General features: G+C 39.3%; 1 protein-coding gene across 7 annotated transcripts in view; it reads right to left on the minus strand.

Moving 5' to 3' along the window:
* The window catches only part of tub (TUB bipartite transcription factor), a 40,986-nt gene that overhangs the window by 2,606 nt on the left and 16,174 nt on the right, over positions 1-22,206 (minus strand). For 2 of the 7 annotated variants that reach the window (XM_071488547.1, XM_071488552.1), the window contains 10 exons: positions 12,992-13,043; positions 10,585-10,747; positions 9,639-9,776; positions 7,884-8,039; positions 6,614-6,735; positions 5,767-5,958; positions 5,295-5,407; positions 1,636-1,750; positions 802-900; positions 502-673 (listed from right to left, as the gene is read on the minus strand). In XM_071488547.1, the coding sequence (XP_071344648.1) occupies positions 502-673; positions 802-900; positions 1,636-1,750; positions 5,295-5,407; positions 5,767-5,958; positions 6,614-6,735; positions 7,884-8,039; positions 9,639-9,776; positions 10,585-10,747; positions 12,992-13,043 (1,322 nt within the window). Of the gene's footprint in view, positions 1-501; positions 674-801; positions 901-1,635; positions 1,751-5,294; positions 5,408-5,766; positions 5,959-6,613; positions 6,736-7,883; positions 8,040-9,638; positions 9,777-10,584; positions 10,748-12,991; positions 13,044-19,334; positions 19,776-22,206 lie in introns of those variants that run through there. The other 5 variants (XM_071488549.1, XM_071488550.1, XM_071488548.1 and 2 more) reach the window with 5 other exon arrangements.

A 22,206-nucleotide genomic window follows, 5' to 3' on the forward strand; every position in this document is an offset into this window, starting at 1 on the left:
CTCTGTCCTCATTCTGCAGATATCTCTGCCTCTGGAGCAGCAGGATCCAGATCTACCACTACTCATCATTACTATCAACCACTGTTATCTATCATTAATATTGATAACACCATTACCCATACAGCTGTTCCTGCTCTCTCTCTTTCTCTTTTCTCCTCTCTCCTCCCCCCACCTCTTAAACCCAACTGGTCGAGGCAGACGGCCGCCCACCCTGAGCCCGGTTCTGTCGGAGGTTTCTTCCTGTTAAAAGGGAGTTTTTCCTCCCCCCTGTCGCCAAGTGCTTGCTCTTTGTGGGAACTGTTGGGCTTTTCTCTATAACAAAGTAAGGTCTCAATTTTGCCTCGTAAAGTGCTTTCAGATGATGCATATTATGATTTGATGCTATACAAATAAAATTGAATTGAATTGAACTGAATGACTATAAAATGGTAAGTGCACAAAACAAGGATCTGTATATTATATTTAATATTAAACCCTGTAACTTATAGATATGGGACTCACGGTCATTGTCATGAATGATCTGGAAATTCTTGACAGACGCCTGAGTAACTCTGCCATGGAAGTTGAGCACATAGGATTGTGTGTCATCGTTCCACACAGGTGTCTTGTTGTGGAGTTCAATCACACTCTCTGTGTTCTTGTTCTGCCACCTGGCCAGCAGTGACTCGTGGTCCTGTAATGAAGACAAAAAGAACAGCTCTGGACATGGACATCACAGATATCAGATCAATTAAGAAAGTATTACAAGGGGTTGAATTTGTCAGCACAGATGTGGCTATTGAGAAATTAGGTAACACATGCATTTCGTGGGCGGATAGACACTCTCTCGTGGTCCATGTTCATTCCAGGGATGATGACGCTCATTTTGCGAGGTCCCTTGAATCCTAAGACATTGGTTTCCTAGATTGAAGAGATGATAAACTGTACAGTAAGCATGTTCACCCAACAAACTTACAACATATGTAAGTATCGTATATTATTATATTAAATATCAGTTATGTCACATTTAATTTGAAACTGCATCAAATAAAATACACAAGACACATACATTTATCAATCTGAAGAATTATACATTTTATCTACTGTACTTGAACATATTGTAAAAATAACATCTGTTCTTTATTGAACTACGAGCTGAAGTAAACTACTACCTAAACTCTAGTAAATGCGTTTGTGTGATTTTTAAAGTTATCTGTCAAAGTTAATGTCATTCCCCTTTATAGATAATTAATTTGATTTATACTTGCACAGAGGATAACTTGATTTCAACCTGATAATGCCCTGTGTTTCATGAATGACTTTATCTGATTATCTGAATGAAACTGTGCATTTCAAAGGTCACCAGACACAATCACCTGGGTGTTGTATGCTCAAAGCAAATACAGTGACATGACATGATGTACATCAGTCTTTATGTTGGTTCATAGACTGGTCCCTTAGTAGAAAAATAACATTACTTCAAACCAGGTAAGCAATAATTAAAACATTGCTGTAAATCATACACATCTCTGTATATCTAATCACTATGAATTATCATATACTGTTACTTATTGCCATCCCATACTTCAACATTTGTAATATCAACATATGAAAAACTGTACAGCTTTGGCACAAGAAGCATTTTCACCAACTCACATAACAAATGGCTGCTAGTTCTTGACGCAGATTGCTAGCTTCGAGGCTGGTGGTGCTCTTCATAGGGTTCAGACCACTGTCATATACTGTGAACTTGGTGCCCATGAGGTTAGACCTGCAAGGAAGTGTGACACACTTGAGACATCTGACTGTTGGTCTGTGTGTTAGTGAGTGTGTTAGTGAGTGTGTGCCCCTGGTTGTATGGGTGAGAGAAATATGAACATGAAGAGCATTTTAAGGGCACTTCCAAGTTTGTCACTGATTAACTGATGTGTATTTGGTGTGTATTTTGTAATGTGATGGGAATGGATGCTACAATATCATGTTCCAGGTAGAAATATGAACTGCTATTGTTACAGCTACAAATTAAACAGTAATGGTACCAAACTTGTGACTAACTTGTGAAATGCCTGTTGATTGATTTCGCTGATGAGTGACAGACGTTCATTCTAGAGTGGTACATGTTGCCAGCTAACGAATCAACTGATACAGTACAGTATTTCATATAAGTGTGACATTTGCAAAACATCAAAATATTCCCATTTTTCCCTCTCAGACTGATGAAAGCATGTACAGCATGTTGCATCATCTCATCTCAACTTCCCCTTTTGGTACCAATTTATAATAATTCATAAAAGAGGAACAGCAGTCGTTTTAAATACCCCACTTCACATTGATTGTTGAACAGTAATGCAGTTGTTGTGCTTTGATGGAGTTTGCTCTTGTGGGACTGTGGCTCAGCACTGATGGTCTGGCTTCCTAGCAAGATGATGGTCAGATCCAGGTCCTGACCACAGAGAGAGGTAAGTGGCCAGTGGCTAGTGCTTTGCCTTTGAATGACCTCTTACCCTAGATGAAGGTCCAAACAGCTTGCTGATGAGAGGTTACTATGTAACCAGGGTGATGTGAAACTATATACAAATACTTAATATAATTGTGATTCCTAACTCTACTAAATATGTCTGTATCTATTTGCTTTCTGCACAAAGCCTTATTATTAATGTTTTGTACCTGTGTAAACATTGGAATATATGCAGTTCTACGAGTTGAAGACATGCGTCCCCATGCAGTGCAGATGTTTTCTACCTCTGTAACAGTATTCCACTGCCTAAGAAAATCATAGAGCAAATCATCCATGCCTTTATCTCTTCTTGCCTGGATTACTGTAACTCCCTATTTTCCCGTTTAAGAGAGCCTGCAATTTCACCACTGCAATTGGTTAAGAACGCAACAGCCAGGCTCTTGACAAACACCACATAGGGAGAGAACACATTACCCTCATTCTGGCTCAACTTCATTGGCTTCCCACACTTTTCAGAGTTCACGTTAAGATATTCCTGATCACATTCAAAGCCCTTCGTGGCATAGCACCCTCTTATATTTCTGACCATATATTACAGTAATATCCACCAAGGTCACTCAGATCACCTGACCAACTGCTCTTAAATTTCCAACGGTCCAGGCTCAAAACAAAGGGGGGGAATGCTTTTGCTGTTTTAGCTCCAACTCTATGGAATGGCCTCCCTTTTACTGTCAGGTCAACTAAGTCTGTACCACTTTTTAAAAAAGACCCATATAGGCGGGCGTTTTCATAAGATAATAATAGTAATAATAATAATAATAATAATAATAACAACAACAACAACAACAACAACAACAACAACAACAATAATAATAATAATAATAATAATTATTATTATTATTATTATTGTGATAATTCATATATTGCACAGTAAGTCTTATATGTAGTTAATGCCAGCACAATACCAAGTCTTCACACTTGTGTTATTCTCACATCATAATCTTTTGATCCTATCACTTCCAAAATGTTTTGTGTGTTTAAATATACAATCAATGCAATTAATAATATATGCAAAAATGAATATAGAATATATAATGATATAGAATTAACAATAAGACTAATATCAACACAACTGGATATCTAAGGCTTTTTTTGTTTGTTTGTTTGTTTGTTTTTTATCAACTGCATTTACTGATATGAATGAATTCTTCACCTGGGGTAGCTCAGTTATACTGTCAAGATAGCACCTATGTGAACTCCACCACTGTAGCTTTCATTCTTCCAACATCAAAACACGTTGCACAACAGCGCGTCCAGTAACAAACAATGGTTTTTCAAAGGTGCAGCGTTAAGCGGCTGACTCTGTATACCTCTTATAGGCCATACCTCTTTTAAGCCAGCCCCCTCTAGAACTTGAGAAGCACTAGATGAAAGGTCACTGTTCATTTAAATTTAGATCTCCATCATTCAAGTGGGATTGTGATTGCAAAGGTTTGAGCAGTGTATCGACCAATGGTCAGGCCAGCTCTGAAGATTAAAGGCTGCACAGAGCAATATTTGATTAAACTCCAGAGCAGTTTCCATGGAGCCATTAACGCAGCCTTAAAGCTGTCTGTAAGGATTATGTCACTACTCACTTCCTGCCAATCTTACTGTGGCCTTAAACATTTAATGAATTTACAGCTAATGTATATTTATGAGGAAGGTAGGAAAGTAGAAGGTTCATACTGTAACAAATGTTTTTGATTTAAATTATATATCAATTTTACAGATAGGCAAGCAAAAAGAGCAGCCCACGCCTGAACTCAGTGATTTTGCTTTACTACACTAACCACAAAAATATGAACCCGACTAAAACATATCTTTTTAAGACAGTAGCAGCAGCAAATCTCTCCTAAATTCATGGCCTGTCCTGTCTCATGATTTTGTGCTGCCTGTCTTTCCTGTATCGAAGGTCTCTCTCCTGCATCTTGCTGCTGTCTGCCAGAACAGCTTCACTTTTCTCCTGTCTGAAGAAATTTTAGGATTACTCTTCTAAACTGACACTGTTCATATGAAATGTGCAGTATAGAGGAAAAATGTCTAAACATCACTTCTGTTGTAATCTGAAACATATTTGCCATTAATTGACAATGACACATGCAATGTAGAATTTTTCCAGCCACGGTGTGAATTTTCCTGTCTCACCTTCTGGTCTGTAGTTTGGAAGCACAGAGACACGGGGACTTCGGTCGGGTCATAGAATTTATTTACTGACGAACTGAGCTACTCCTGGAAGGAGCTGCTCTACTCCTGTAACAACGTTCCGCCTCAAACTTCTCAAACTTACTGCAGATCTTGCACAGTAATGATAAATTAGTGTAGTTTGCTCTGTTACTGGCCACAGCTGCCTTAACGTGCAATATAATAACTGATCTCAGAACAGTAGAAGCTGAGTGAAGGGCAGTTTGCCTAGCTCATTGGCTGTAGCTTAATCACCAGTCAAACTCTCATCAATGCACATGCGCAAACCCTTCAATTCAGGCTGCCCAGGAAAATGAAAGAAAGGATATTTTCAGAGGCTGGACAGCAAACTAGCCTGCAAGGACAATACCCTGCTGCTGCCACAAGTGGGCAGTAAATTATGTGATGAATGCAAACAGCCAACACATCCTTTAAGGGACAGAAAGTTTGTTTTGAGATCAGATGTGAGGAGAGATATTGTAATGATGTAAGGATCCACTTAAGCATCGTTCTAATTGATGTCTATTTTTAGCTTTAACTGAGCAAGCACTTCTTGCCTTGCTTGCCATGACAGACTGCCACTGCTGTCTTAATCATACTTTTGGCTGATGTATTAAAGCCATTGAGGACTTACCTCAGTTTACCAATGAAGCTCTCTCCCCCTCTGGACAGATCAGTGGGATCAATGGAGATGAGGTAATTAGATGTCTTACTCTTTTTCCTCTTCCTGCCAGCCAAGAGAAACACCTGTGAGGAGGCAAGCCGCAAACCAAATTAGAAAAACAAAAGCTTCACCACAACACTTACAGGCAATCAGCTTATTTGGATGCACACAGCTTGAGACTAGGAGACAACCTCTTTTCAATAACACTGTGTTCAGCAGACGAAAAACAGATTTGTCTTAATGTAACACTTTGCACGCTTTGTGTTCAAATATATTGGTAGATATCCTACATGAATGTATACATAGCTTGTAGAAACCATGCTACTTATTGAGAAAAAATACTTGAGTGTGCAGAGTTTCCATTCCATAATGTGTAGCTATTTCAGTTGGTCAATTCCGCTGTTTATGGTCACAGTGATTCTGCTCCCTGGACCCTTCTCACCTTCTTGCCATCTTCTCTCTCCAGATGAAGGTAGTAGGTGGGATACATGCCTCTGTCCATGCCCTTCTTGTCTCTGGTGATTCTGCACTTCACTCTGACTCCCTGGGGTGCAGGTCGCAGAGAAAACTCTTCAAGGTCATCTACATCGATGGCAGGTTCACTGACTGGTGGAGTGGGTGCTGAGGCCACCTCCTGTAAGAGAGAACAGCCGGGAGATGATCAAAATCATGAGACAGGCCGGGACTCCTGGTGAGATGGTGGACTGGTGAGTGATGCATTAGAGTTGACTTTCATTAGAACAGAGTAATGAGCCTGAAGATCAAATTGTCCACTGGGACTGAGAATTAGCACACACTGTCTAAAATAAGGACGTGGTGTAGAGACATAAGATGGATTTGAGTGGAGTGGAAAAAAGAGGCAAAGAGAAATGATGGTTTCAGTGTATCTATCTAATAAAGGCATTAAAAAGCCCCCCCCCCCCCCAAAAAAAGAAAAAAAGTACAGTTTCTTTATGAGATTAGTGTTCCACCACCTCCACACAGTATCATCTGCACTGTAACATACCCAGAAAAATTACTATGTGACATCTGCATGGCAAAGAAATAAATGACAGGCCTGGAAGAATATCAGTATTATTTGCAGAAGAAAAAATAAAGCCAAAGGGCAGATGCTCTTAATTTGTATCAGATTAGGCTTAATTGTCTATTTCTGTACTTTCCGCCATGAAACTGTTTTAAATACACTCCAGCTGAGCAAAATTTTTTTACTCTAGTTATTAAGAGGTAAAAGGCACAGTATAAAGACACACCATGCAGAGTATAAATGTGTGCTGTGAACTTCATTTGACCTTGCATGACTTCTTGCTAGTGGCAGAGCCTGGTCTCGTGTTGCTGTTGAGCTGTGAGGAACTGGAGCTAATTTCATCTTCATCGTCCTCTTCTTCATCAAAATTCATACTGCTGGATATACCTTCACAGACAAAAAAAAGAACATACAAAACAACAGAAAGAAAGAAAGGTGTTAAGAATTTTTCTTTTACAGCTGGCAACTGGTAACATGAAATGTTGCACATTCTTCGTCCATTATTACACCTCATTGCTCTTAGAAGTTGCTTTAAACCTCTGTAAAAGGAAAAAAAAACATTGTCACGGTCCATGGCATGAATAGAAAATCTTATGTACCATGTTTGTGTGTGCAACTAGGTCACGTTTCCATTAAATGATAAGTGAAAGCAGGTGTCTGAACTCAGAGGAGACCCACTGGAGCTTAGTGGTCACTGTTATCTCTGGTGTCACAGAAAGACTGTTTATTATGTTTGTTGTCATGTACAGTACAACCAGTACTTGGCAGCATTTCATTGCATGAAATCTACTGGCCTTTCATGCATGCTGATATCCAGGTAAATGTAGGTGATAAAACATAAAATATGAGTGCTGGCAGTTTCAGTAAATTAGTAAAGGCAACTGTCTCCCAGAGGTCATGGAGTCCAGTCATCCGTATGAAGGCGGTAAAATGTTCACAATATTGCACCATATTGCCGGTGCACATGAGGTTGTGTTTTAATGTCTTTGGAAATGGGGTAAGAAACAATATCCGCTTATCTGGTGTAAAATTGCTAATTTTGATTTTGCATAAATGGGATTCAGTTGTTGTGGGGTATGTACATTTTAGAAAATAAACTACCAGATAATAAACCTAAGCAATACAATGACAGTAACAATACTCTTACCATAGCCAAAATGCCACTGTACCAGTTCAGTGATGGCACAAAAAATATGATTTATAATCACAAAATCTCAATTTACTGTTATTGCTATAGAGTAAACTATAGAGTATTTATTATGTAAGGACTAGGTACTGGGTATACTAGTAATCAATGCTTGCAGTAAATTTTTAAAAATTCCCAAGTAAGAAAAAGGATGTTGCCAGAAACATATGTCAGCAGCATACATTACTGTCTAATCTATATCATTCAGACATTTGGGGTTAAAATGGCATTTCCCTTTGCATTTGCAAGTTCTGTCATGAGTCAGTGTGTTTTACCATCCTGTCAAACACCACAGGAGTGGAGCAGAATGCTGGTTGTGCTGTTGCAGATGTAGTGACACTGACAGTACCTTTCTTGAGCATGGTGACGCGCAGATCCTGTTTACTCTGTGACTGAGTGCAGCTCATGACAGGCTCGCCCTCGCCCTCCTCTGTGGTTGGGTGACCCACTGTCAGGATCTGGATCTGACCATCATCCTGCTGGGAAGCCAGGCCATCGATTGCTGCTGAGCCACAATACCACAAGACTCCATCAGAACACAACTGCGCTAAACAAAGGCAGCTGCAGCCGTCAAAACAGAACAACAGATCAGGTATGTGATAACATTTCTGCTTAAGCGAAAGTGTGGATGTCTTTGCTATGTTCTCATCTTTTAAGGCAGTTTTTGTTTTCTGTCCTTTTCAATTAGTTTCTGGTGTTTAAGTGGAAGGAACGTTATGTCCGTGCTGCTACAGACATACCTTTTACCCCTCACACAGTACAAGTGCAAAAACAGAATAAGGATGATAAGAGAGTGAAATCATGCAAATGGACATTCTACAGCTCTGTTTTTAAATGTTTTGTTTATTTTTCTTTTCTTATGTATTTTATTCCATAATGACAATAACTGGAAGTTATCTACCAGTTAACTGGTAGATTCATGTTTAAAGAAACAAAATAATAGTATTTAAGCAGTCTTGTGTTGAATATTCAATTTCAGATGGTCAAGCTTGAATTAATCCTAATTCAGTGACCTTTACTCATCTATTTTGTTACCTTGATGCAGCTGATTTTTTTTTTTTCTAGTGAGTGTATAGTAGCTTACTAAAACCACTCTCCTGAAACTGTGTGCTCGTGCTTTAGAGAATCAGAGAGTGAGACAGACAGATGGGGAGACCGGTCCATCAGTGGTGAGTTCAGCATTGCTGGCCTGATTAATCTTCTGCCCCAGTGGAATCCCATAAACTCCTTTCTTTTTTTTCTGGGACAAAGTCATTCCAAAGATGAGCATCTACTCTACTGTGACAGATCAAATGACAAACATCTCTAATGTCAGAAACGTGTGAGCAAAATATGGATTACAAAGATGCTCTGTGTATCAGCTCCTTATTGTTGTTTAATGAACCTTTTGTCTTCAAATTTTATGGCAAATGTTTAAACTGTTACTGTTGTTCAGACTGCAATAACATGATGAATGTTGAAAAGCATAGAGGCAAAGCGGGAACAAACAAAGAATTGTACACATAGTTGAAATTCACCATCTCAACACTTTTACAGTTTTTCCTCTTCCATCTTAACACTAACTGATGTGCCCACTTGCGGTGTGTCAGCAGGCTCACAGCACTCATACAGACAGTTGAGCTCTGGCGAGTATAAAACCACAGCGGCGGCTAAGAGAGCGGTGTCACTGGCTGTGTTGGTGTCCAGATGTGGCTTGAAAAATCAGCAGGCCAACCATTATCTGAGGACAGACTGCTGCAGCTGCTGGATAATGGATTGTGCCTCTTCTCTTTCACACAGCTTCTAATGACTTAAATCTGCTTATTTGCTCTCTAAACATTAATACATAAAAACCAAGTTTAAAAAAAAATATTCTAATAAACCAAGCAAAACCTACAAAAATGTGTTTGGTGTGTTTATACTGTAAGTTTTTTTTACCAATAGCTTAATGGCTCAAACATCTTCTGTCCGTTGTGTCTTTTTTGTTGTCGTTTACCCTTTCTGACCTCTTCTTCTGTAATTTATTTTGTCAGTCTTTCTTGCAGCGTGCCTGTCCATTCATCTCAGCTCTATCTGTTCTTCACTCTGTCTGACTACCCGCTTGTTTTAATACTGGCAGGCTGACCTTTGTGCTTCCCCTTCCTCTCCCTCTTGTCGCTGCCTGTCTGTGGAGTGGAGCTGGCTGATGCCTTGCCCTTTTTGGCTGAGCGTGGTGGCTGTGTGTCCGCTATCACCTTCACCTCCTCCTGTTCAGCTTCTTGCACTAAACGCAGGGATGGAAGTGACCAGCACAACATGCAGGATTATCAGGGAGGATGAAAGAAGAGAGGAGAAAAAGAAAGGAGGGTTGAGATCAATTAAATTTACACTGACAATAGGAAAATTTGAAGTATTATGTTTAGCCGTTAAGAAAAAGAAATGTCATGGGCCTGGCCTGACATAAAAATATTACAATATAAATAAAATAAAAAAATTGTCAAGAGTTGAATAAAATGAAAAATATAAAGCAACAACTTCCTGCTTGTGAATAGCTTGTGCAGTGCTGGACAGTGAATAGAGCTCTGAAGATTATTTCCTTTCACTAGCCTAGTGCAGAGTAACAATATATTTTCTCTTCTCTCTGTAGAAATGTGACAGTTCAGGGCCTTGAGCCCAGGAAGTGGTCCTCAGAAACAGTGATCAGATGTTGGTCTGGTCTACTCTCTCTGTGCAAATATGAAGCTCTCATCAATCCCAGTCACGTAACTTGTGTCCTCTGCAGCAAACTTAACAGCAACACGTGACACTGAGCAACTACAATAGAACAGTTTTATAGTTGTTTTTTTATGATTCAACTTGTAGTTTTGTGTGTATGGTAATTACGTTACTTGTAGTGTACAGTTTTAAGTGGGAAAAGAAAGAAAAACTGCATGACAGTAAAATCTCTTTGGGCCTAAGAACAAATACTTCCGCTAAATCAGACAGACTGATCAAACAAGCAGTCTGGCATCTTTATTTGTTGATGTTATACTGTTTCATAAATCCTCTGCATGAGCCTTTTGAGTCAACAGAGCAGTGTCAGTGGGTTGTACCATGGTAGATGGTGCTGCTGTTGCTGCTGAGGTAGGATTCCACCAGCGGAGCCTGTTCCTCGCTCTGTTTGGTCCGGCGAGTGCGAGATCTCCCATCCACATTAGACTGGACCATCAGGGGCTCCTGCCTCTTCTTCTTCTGCTTCTGTTCGAGGAGCACTCGCTGTTGTGGAGGTTTCGCGTGTGTGTGTGTGTGTGTGTGTGTGTGTGTGTGTGTGTGTGTACATGCACACAAACATGCCCAGAAAGAAAGATAATAATGGCACAGTTTCAGCAAATGAAAGAAGTTACATCCTCTTATTATACATTATTATAAGGAACAAATTAAGTTAAATCATGATGTGAGTGCTACACTGAGTGATTGTGTAATAATTCAGCTGCTGATTGTTTAAGATCGCCTCAGTGTTTAATAAACCATGTAACAGCTTCAGCTTTATTCTCCTCTTCTTGTGAAAAAGATCACGCCTCAAAGATACATAATACAAAATAGTTTTCCATAAAATAGACTTGTTTCTGATAATCTCTTATGTGGCTTTCTTGAAAGATATCTAGATATCTTCACATTGTGGGCAGAGTGTTGGACTTCAAAACAAGTGGCAATAGTACATTCTCAGATAACTCTGTTAAGCCAGCAGAACAATCTGAAGATGTTATAGGATGTGCTGTCCAAACCACTTTGACCTGAGGCCAGATATAGCTATTCATTTGGACTAACTGTCAGCTATATGCAAGTCTTCAAACCAGAGCTCATCAAATATTGAAGGTTTCTATTAGTGGAGAATTCAGGCTGCAGAGCAGTGGAGCTCTACAGCGTCTTTCTCAATACAGCAATGCCTATAACAGTAGATTCACTTACACAGTGTATGGATTTAAAGATTGAGGCTTTGACCTGTGGGTAAGGCACTTAACATAAAAAGGTTTAAAGTGCAACCAAGCTTCTCTCCCCTTTTCTAACTGGTTACTTACACATAATGAGATCACATCACACTGAAGGCTACTTTCAACCCTGCTTGAGTCTCCAAGTCTTCCAAAGCTGGTTTAAGTGAGTAACTAGGTTATGAATGATATTTTTCATCCATTCAAGCATGGACCACAAGCTGCTTGACTGTATGTGAGACAGACGACTTGGAAAGGTTTCCCACTGACTAATTAGGAAAAGGCTGCAGAAGCATTTGATGTAGTTCTGACTACAGAGGAGAACGTGTGTTTGAGTATGGCACTCCATTCACATTACTCAGGTTATAAAAATATCGCGGGGCAGCAGAAGCAGTAGTTTTCACTATGCACATACAAGAACTGAAAATGGTGGACCTGCAGACTGGGCATGTTTGTTTTGTGTGTTTCTTAGAACAAACAATGACAACAGCAGTCCCAGTTAGCAGAGTGCACAGCCCACACAGAAATATAAAGAGAAAGGGTACTTAACTTTGGATCAAAATACACACAGTGAGATCTGTATGATGCCTGATATATAAAAAAAAAAACACTTAGTGTAATTTAACAAGCCAATGTTTACTTCAATTTTACATGATTGTCTTTATATATTTGGCTGGCAAAACATGTTTGGGTCATTACTTGCTGTAAGGTGTATCTTTAACAGTTCATAATACAACCCACAATTTACAGTGTAATATAGTTATATGAGCCAGGTACCACAACAGTTCCTGCAGCTACAGTGGAAGAAAATAAGGGAGTGATTTTAGAAAACACAGAATGGTAAAAAAGTTATATAATAATGTAACATATAGATAAAGGTGGATCAAACATAGCTAACGTTTAATGAGGAATCCTGTAATTATTATTTTATTTCTTTTAAATACATAGTAAGAATAAGGTATATGGGCTCCAATATAAAGTTTGGCTATTTCCTCCTTTCTATTACTTAATTAAAGAAGCAAGAACAATGCAAACACCATTACTACCCTGACAAATATCCAGTATTTACAGAGATACTTATGGTATAATCTCCATAAGATTTCTCCTTTACTCTAAAATACAAAATTTCTTCCTCCACATTTACATTTAAAGAACAGGAGCAACAATTTGATTTTGTTAGTACCTTGTTCATACAACAAAACTGCACTGTAAATAGCAATAAATAGGGGTAGTAGACAGCAATCTATTTTATTTTAATCCAATGGACCAATCACATTATATAGTACCATTATAGTAATCTCCTTAATTGAGGTTATTACAATGTTTTAGTTAACACTGCTTTACTTTAGCTTTTGTGCATGTGCACTGATTTACGGAACTTAAGTCACGTCCTCTCATCGCTACACTGCCCAGAGAGAGAGCAAGTCCTACCTGTCCATGATGGTGCAGTGGAAGCTTATGTCATGATAAAACTGCACATTATAATTGATTGAGCCTCTGAGTTACTCTGTCATCAAGATCAAAGACCCACCTGTCTGTCCAGTTTCTGCTGTCGGAGGTTGGTCCCCTCGTCATCTAAAGTGCTGCAAAGAGAAGAGCAAAGAAACGGGGGAGAATGGCGTAAAAGCTGTTTAAGATGATGACATTTCCCAAACTGCTTTCGTAAATTCACTTGCAACTCTGAAACTCTGGAAGGTTAAACACTGTATTTTAACTTCATTGCCATAATATATATGATAATGAGGCTTGTGTATCCAGAAAATAGTACATTTGTTTCTGCTGCAAGACATTTTGTTTTGACATTAAGACCTAACTACTCCACAGTGAAAATGCATGGGGTCATTATTCCCTGGAAAACAAACGCTAAATCGAACAATTCAATGAACTGGCAAGAAGGCTTTACAAGCCAAGTGTGACTGGAGGTGCATGTGCGGAGCTCCCCGACTGTTTCAACAGAGATTAAGTGAAACTGCAGAAAACAACAGCGTCACAGTTTTTCTTTGAATCCATGGCTCACACTTAAGAACTCTTAAGTAACTGTATGAGTGAACATATGGACAGCAGCATCTGCCGGAGACAAAGGGTGGGTGTCATATGCTCTACAGACTGTAATGTCCTTCTCATAAAGGGATTGAATGTTCACCCACTGTTGCCAGAAAAATAGCTGTTTAATTTTGATACTTCCTTTATGCTTGCTAAGAACAGCACCTGCCATCAGCTTCACAATGGCCTCAGCTTTTATAGTGGAGAAAAAAGCAAAACATCTACAGCCGTTCTTCACGTACACACTTCACCCTTTGAGAGAGAGGACTAGATAGATAAAAGAGACTTTGTGTGCTGTGTATCACCACAAACTAGATAAAGCAACTTCACTGTTAGCGACAGTATTTATCCTACTACAGTATGTGCTTTCCACCAGGTTATCCTGTTAGTGTTGACAGATGCTGCTACCATATGTACATGGAGATTTTTTTTATATCTCCCAAAACCATTCTTGTGTCCTCTGCAGCAAGTTGAACAGCTGATGTGGTGCAAAGACAATACAAGGACAAAAGGAAAAAGTGGAGAATTCATTGCAAGAATGCCATTGTGTCCCCGCAGCACAGTACACAACAGACTGCACAATATCAAGCGCACATCTGATCTCAGCCTGTAAAAGGATTCTCTGAGCAGACTGTTCTAACAAACCTGGGTAATGTCTTTCTCTACAAGAACACCAGTATTGACTTGAACATCATTTGATTTGGTGGTGCCCTGTGCACCCAGACATAATGTCACTGGCCTAAGCAAATGCCTCGTGGTCACTGTAGCACAAGCGATGTTGGTAAAGTGAACAAATGATTTCAGCTAGCTGGCCACTGTCTCTCTCTCCACCACAAAGTACTTTAAGTGCCTGTTAAAGCATATATACAAACTTAAATCAACATATTTATTTTTTCTTGATGTGATAATTCATAAGCAAACAAGCATAAATGTTCGTATAGTAACTAACTGCACAGGAGCAGAATTACAACATGGCAGCTACAGTATAATAACCACTTCTACAACATGTAGTCATGTCACATTGTTTACAGTGTAAAGAACATTAAAAACACGTTGTGCCAAATAATTAATCACTAATTAACCAATTAACTGCACAGAAACTGTGGGAAATGCCCATCACAATTTACCAGACCCCCAAGTAATGCTTTGCTTTGTCTGACTGACAATCCTAACATCCAAACTGATGTTGAAACAAAACAGGTGAAATCTCACATTTCAGAGGCAAGTATTTGGTTTTTTAAAATGATGTGTTACATGAAGGAGTAATCAAACATATAAACACTGATCAATATTCTTTTTAGTGAACTAATCAACGAATCGACAAATTGTTTCACGGGTATATGACATTTCAGCTCAAAGGTTGCTTGATAGAAGATGAAAGCATCATTACACAAGAAGAATGAGGTTATTTCCCACTTCCTTACTTATATTAAACAGCTATTCTTATTTTCATAAGGTACTTGAAATGAAACTCATGTTGATTTAAATTAGAAAATCAGCATTAACACGCCTGTTGACTGTAACCTTCCTCTTTCAGTTTCCGTTGATTGAACACCTTTTAATTTCTGTTGTTCATGTGTCTGTTTCTGTAGTTGTGCATGAAGGAATAAGCGAAACTCATCTGGTGTAAATGACTATAGATCAGACACAGCAAAATGACAACAAATCAAATTATGAATGTATTTGTGATAACATGTCCTCCATAAACAAAGTTATAATTTGACAGATGCCAGTCTCTCTAAGTAACAAGGTCAAACATCATCTCCATTCCTGTGACAGCACTTTATATCCACATTAGACTTTTTCTTGTATTTGTGCCTTGTGCAATGTTATTATTTTTCTTAGTTATAGAATCAAACCATGTTTTTGACACTACACAGATAAGCATCAGGTAAGCCCCCTCTGTGCTGCCTCTTGCTCTTCTCCGCAACAAAGTGGATTTTGCTAAAGGTGAATAGATTAATCACTCATTCACAAAAGAGCAGGGTATCTATCCAGTACCATGGATTGGCTGTTTGCTCTCTGTTTCCACTTTGCATCCAGTCCTCCCTTTTCACCACCAGTGTTTTTAATCACTGGCGACAGACTCACTGATTGTTCCTTCAGCTCGTGTGGCCGAGCTTCTCAGAGACCCCTGAGCAACCACAGTGGTTCCTAATTAGAGGCCAATGAGAGGTTTCCTCCAGAAGAGTGGCAGAGAATGAGCTGCAGCAGAAGAGAAAATGAGTTAAGATGGATGGGGAGAGGTGTCTGCTGATGTATGAGGAGTGCAGCACATGAACTATGAATGAAATTGCTTTGTTTTATAAGCTTTAAGTATTTTTGTTACATGTAAATGCAGATGTGACAAGGTTTTTTTTTCTTCTTCTGTTTTACACTGATTATTCCATTCTGTTCATTCTCCCTTCTAAAGGATTTTGTTTTACTGTGTGCGGTTTATGACACAAGCACCTGATGGGTTTTCTGCATATTCTTAATAAACGCACAAGTTTCTTATTCTACATACTGTTACCTTCTGAGTGGTATGTGTATGTTCAAAAGCCATGTTTTACTCTCAACAATTAAAAACCTTTCATGCATAAAGATGTCAAATTAATGTGACATCCAAATGATTATAGCCAATACTGGTGGATGTATGTATTTGCATCAACAGTTTGGTTGATTGTACAGTGCTGTCTAATAATTGCAGGGCTGAGAGTTAAAATATAATTAAAAGCAGAATGCATTATAAGTGAGCTATACTGTAACATTTTTGTTGCTTGTCTGTTTGTTATCTGTCAGCTTGTTGAATAGCAACTGTGGCAAATCTCTTTTCATTTACTATTGTTTTTATTGGGTGCATGATAAAAAAAAAGCAGGTGTTTTGTCTGCCTGCAGCTACGGCATGTAAGATCAGTTAATGAATATTCAGTCTACCTGTATCTCTGCACTACTGACTCTAGTTTGATGACAAGGGCCTACACAGATGCAATAAAAAAGTATTTACCTCCCACTCTCTGTCAGACATACAGACAAACAAAGCACTCCATGCCTGCAATCAGAGTAATCAAGTGTGTGAATAGGCATCAGACAGGAAGATAATGACACACACAGAGCTGTTCCAGTGGAGGTCAAACAGCTCATTATTGTGGAGAGTCTCTGGTCACTCTTGTCCTGCAACACACTGATAGTGACGTTTACAGGAAACTTCATTTTCTGTTAAAGGAACATAGGGATTTACTGTAAAGCAGTGTAACTGAAAACTCAAGGTGGAAGTTCTCTTTGTAATGACCAAGTATATCACTAACAAACTGAATTCCATCAACCATGACAAAAGATGAAACTTCCTAATTGAAGCCCGCTTGAGGAAATTTTAAAAACTCACCCTTTTGAGCAGATATCAAAACAATGAGGTGTGAGGAAAATCAAATATGAAGGAGGAAGTCTCTGCACACTGACGTCCAATGCTAATATTTATTGAGACCAAGATTTTGGACACTAGATCTTTATTATCAGGTCAACAAGTCTTCCAACCTGAACAACCGTACAGGTTGTTTGTCCCTGCCCACGGTAGAAGCGTGACAGAGACAGGTGTACCGGATCTTGTTGTCATGGTTACAATAATGAACACATTATTATTGAAAGGTCACCGTTTGGTTAGGGTTTGGCAGAAAAAAAGAAAACAATTTAGTTAGGTTTAGAAAAAAGTGGTTTGCCCTAAAATAAGTACTTCGTTGTGGTTACATACCAAACACGTGGTTAAATGCTGACTATGAGTTTAACAAAGGAAGTGAACAGCAGTCTCCTGTGTAAAAAAATCCTGTGTTTTGTCACCCATCCATTCACCGCAACCTCTCCTAACATGAACTTTGTCGCCCTTTACTCTTCATGTCACCTGACTTCCTCCTTTGCTCCTGTCATGATTACTACAGCCACTAGGGGTAGCCTACCACTAAACCGCAACTATGGGTCATAATGAGCTTTTTGCTCAGACACCACCTATGGGTTCACTTTTTACAGTACAGTTGTTAATGTCTAGTGAACAAATACTTGCATTTTAGTAAATGTACAAAATCTTTTTTCAAAAATAATTGAGGATCTATATTGCATTTTGAGGATGTTGAATGTGGTTACTTCTCCGTCTGATTAATCCTTATGTCCATATTTATTTTAATGATTTATTATGAAAAAATTTTTAGAATTTAATTTTAGAATTACAGCTCAGTTGTGCTGTCACATAGGCACTATGTTGTAAGGTGTACTTTGGTGAATGTCAGGTTGAAGACAGCACTACTTCCAAAGATGCTGTGGAATTTTCTGATAAGAACAACATTAAAATGCTGTCTATTTTAAATGTCATCTTGTTCATTATAAAAAAACAAAACTGAAACAGTTCTGACTTGAAACAATTAAAACAGTGGATCATCCATTAACTCAGCGAGCCACAAGTGAATTTAGCACTGCTGGGTGGAGGGCAGGATACGACTATTATCAGTCTCTGAAACTCCTCTTCACACCTTAAAATTAAATGTATATGCATCACCAGGTTTTATATGTGTGTCAGTCATTGGCTGATGATTTTGCAGCAGCACCTGGCCACACTGGAGGACAATCCAATAACCACACAAAGATATGTTGAATTTTCTTTTGCATGGTGAATTTGCTCAGCACAGAGAAGAACTGCTCCAACAACTCCAACTGCTGCTTCTTTGTGGATTTGTGTGGTTTTTTGAGATATATCACCTTCATTTTGTTCATTCCTGTGAATGCATGCAGTGTATATCTCTAATGAGATAAGAGAGCTACACAGTGCAGCTGCCTCGACCAACTCTGCACAGAGGCCCATGCATTTTTCATGGCACCTTCACGGGATGAGAGAAAACTGCTCATTGAGAAACCACCAATCTCTCTGCCCCCGCCCTCTCACTGACGCTGAAATGGCACACTTTAAGGGACAATGTCTCAGTGTTTTCCAGAGGTTTGAAACAAAATCCACCCAGATCACTTATTGCCGTCGTTCTGATGCAGTCTCATTCTGAAATTCATGGACTGCCACTGTAACTTATAGCAACCACGAGCCAATGGCATCAAAGTAAGTAGGGAAACCATGGCAATGGGGGTGTTCAATGAGAGGAAAGAGCCAGCAGCATTAGTACTGCACTTGGTATACAACAAGAGACTAAAAGCTAATTAACGCGCCAATTGTTTGGTTACTTGCAAAAATACTGTCGGTTGCCACAGATGGCAAGAGTGCATTAAAGATCATTTTGCTGCACATGCATGCAGACATGCACATAAAATACACAGATTCTCCCACAAAGGCAGGAACTTTCTCAGTGACTTTAAAGAGAAACAAATGGCAATATGTGCTGATATGAATGTTATCCTACAGCCTCCATTCATAATGACATCCCAATGAAACTATTTTGAATCCAATAAAAAAAAGCACTGAGTCAAATTATAGACAGTTTCACACATGAACAGTTAAATCATGATAAGGAAAGCTATTTTTTTATAGGTGTGAATCAAATTGAGAGTAGTTCATGCAGCCTAAAATCTGGTATTCACTTTTGCATAATTCCATTTTTTTCTTGTGATATTCCTTAAAAAAGACCGTCCGTCTAAAATGTATGAGCTAAATGTTTTTTGTATTCATAGTAACAAAGACCAAATTGCCAAATTCCATGATTACACATTTTTTGCTTTTATTGTGCCAATGCCATGTTACTGTTATCGGTCTGATCTCCTTGTCAAACACTCACACAACTGAACAGATACACACACAAGCACACACTGCTTCAAAAGATGAACACTGTGCCCTTTCCTGTGTTCTCAGGAATGTGGTACAGTACCTGTAGGGAATCCAGTCGGAGGAGTGCTTGGAGCTCATTCTGTATCAATCACTCTGACTGCTGCTGCCTAACTGCGAGGCTAATGGCCTGCAACAGCACCAGTGCAAGTGGCTACGGGGTCTGAGGACAGCGATCACAGCCAGAGAGCCCACATCGCCTGTTCATCCTCTGCACACAGCCCTTTTATCCCCAGCCTGCCTGTGTTTCTTCGTACGTCCTCTAGCTGTGTGGCAGCAGATGACTAACAATCCAGACAGACAGCCGCACTCCTCAGTCATGCACACTGAGCACATGAAATAGCCGTCTTCTTCTCTTCCATGTGTACGCTTCCAGTCAATGCCTCTCCTCTTCTCCTCTCCCCAGCCACCGTCTCTGCTCCTGCTCTCCACTGGCTCTGTAGGCTCTATCTAAATCTCCCTCCGTTTCTTGCCCTTTAAATCCCCCCTCCCTTCCTCCTTCTCTGTCCAAATCTCGCTCTCTACCTCTTAGCCCAATCTATCTCTCATTATCTCTCGTGCAGCATCACCTAGAGCAGCAGTGACTGCAAAGCTTTAGGCAAAAAAAAAAAAAAAAAAGGAATAAAGGTGATAGAGAGTCCCCTTTGTCTTGCTTCTTTGATATTCCTTCTATGCTATTTCTGTTCAGTGCCGCCCCCTGTTCTCTGCTGCAACCATACATACATGCTCCCTCTCTCTCCCTCTCTCTCCCTTTTTGACACTTTCTGCATCCTTCTTGCACGCTGTCTGTGGTGCATGAGGCATGTAAAGCAGGGACTCAGATGTGTTTTCTCGACCATAATTTATTTATTCTCTCAAAGTGAGAGGCATTAGCATATGACTGTGCAGAGTAGTGTTAACAGCCTTTAATTCAACACTCTCCACAGCCAGACAAAGGCACCCTGTGATAGTGCCACAGCTCTGAACCTCTCTCGCACACATCTGCTTCCGCCCTCCGTCTGCCGCCCCTCACTGTCACCACACAAACACACATCACTCACTGTGTTCCTGGGGTTATTCAGGAGTCCATCTTCAGACAGTTAAAACCAAACGGCTCCCTTGTAAAACTGCTGAGTTTACAAGCAGTTTGATTCACGTCAACTCTATCAACATGCAAATATCTATAGCTGTGAGCCTGTGATCCATGCATGTACTGATTTTAGGAAAGTGAAATCATATGAAACAATTCCGAAAATCATTTGGGGGAGAAAATCTAATACTTATGGGTACAGATGAAAGCATCTACTGCCTCCCTGCAAAACCGCCTCAGGCAAAATCTTCTGTTTGCTGTATTTCATCATCCATATGTGTTGCATCAATTCCTGAGTTATAGTCACATGGATTTAGGACATTCAATGCACCAAACTGCTCTGAAATACACAAATGCAATTGCACAGACAAACACACGCAGGCACAGACACACATAGATACGCAAACATTTCTGATTGCTAAAGCATTTGTAATGAAATTTACAGTGTCAAGGTCAGAACTGATATAATGTGCTGATCAGACACACTGTGTTACATGGTGAAGCTGTAATGAAGCGTTCAGCAATGTGCAAAAAAAAAATCTTCTATCAATTATTTATTGAACGCCTAAAAACAAGGTCTGATAGAGTTCAGTGGTGGACTGCCGAAGTAAACTGGGAAGAAAAGCCAACAGAGACACAAAGCCATTTCTTTTTCAGTTATATGGGGTTCATGAACAAAAATTATTTGTTTTTAGAGATCTGTGTGTTAAAAAAAAAAAAAACTAAACCAAAGCTAACAGAATGTGCCTGCATGACAAATAACAATTAATGAGTTATATTTAATATATACAGTACTGGGGTTGATATAGTAAAATATAAATTCTGATTATACTCATATTATAATTCTCTGTATTTCACACAAGGCAAAAAGGTGACAGAAATCTGGAGTCTTTTTTAGATTTCAAGTGGTTTTAAAATATGTTACTTTTAAATTGCTTTCCACAAAACCACCTGTTAAGGCATGTTGACAATTAGCCTGAAATATATGTGGACAAACAATAGCAAATCTTCTCCTCAGATGAACTGGTCAAAAAACACTGTATGGTCCATCCAGAAATATATATACACAATATGGCCAGAAGTTGATTTTATTCTCCCTCAGAGCTGACAGCTACTACTGCCACTGCTTTACTGAAAACATAACATACTGAAACACTGATTGCATTCTCTAATGGTATGGCCTTTCAAAAATGTCAGGCCACAAAGGTGCTTTGTTTTCACTTAAACAGAAAGAAAGTGTTGACCGAATGAACGAAAGTAAAATAAATCGACTTTCATAAAATCCCAACAGATCAATCCCTCATACAGTGCCTCCCCCCACAGTGTCACAGACCACCAGTGGTGTGTCAAGAAACTGAAGGACTGGGCAGCGAGTGGACCACATTTTTAAGAAAGTTGAGAATATCATGGGCGATAGTTTTATAAATTAGGGTACCGTACTGGTAACTTATTCATAAAGATGTTTGTTAGTCTGCTCTGTAAAAAGACGAGTTAAATCTGACTGTATTAAATCACAGAGAAGCATGTTGACAACAGTTTGTATTTTACTGAAGTGGGCAGTAAAGTCAGATGTACCTCCTACACAGCTCTGCTGCTGTTTCTTCTGCAAAGTACAGAACCGTATTTCATCCACTACACAAGAAAAATCCTAGTCTTCCCCCATCAAAATCAGACGGGGGAGACAGGGTATGTTTTTTTTTTTTTTTTTACACAACCCAGGAGACTGGTTCTTTTTGAGTTTTGTAATTTATCCTATAATGCAACTATCAGTGTGATGAGTAACAAAAGCAAGAGAATCTGCTGAAGAAAACCAACCTGCATCCTCAAACTTCCTTGCTGCAAACTG

This window comes from Trachinotus anak, unplaced genomic scaffold (assembly GCF_046630095.1).
Source record: "Trachinotus anak isolate AG129_WGS33_773 ecotype Australia unplaced genomic scaffold, CSIRO_AGI_Tana_v1 ptg000011l, whole genome shotgun sequence".
Lineage (NCBI taxonomy): Eukaryota > Metazoa > Chordata > Actinopteri > Carangiformes > Carangidae > Trachinotus > Trachinotus anak.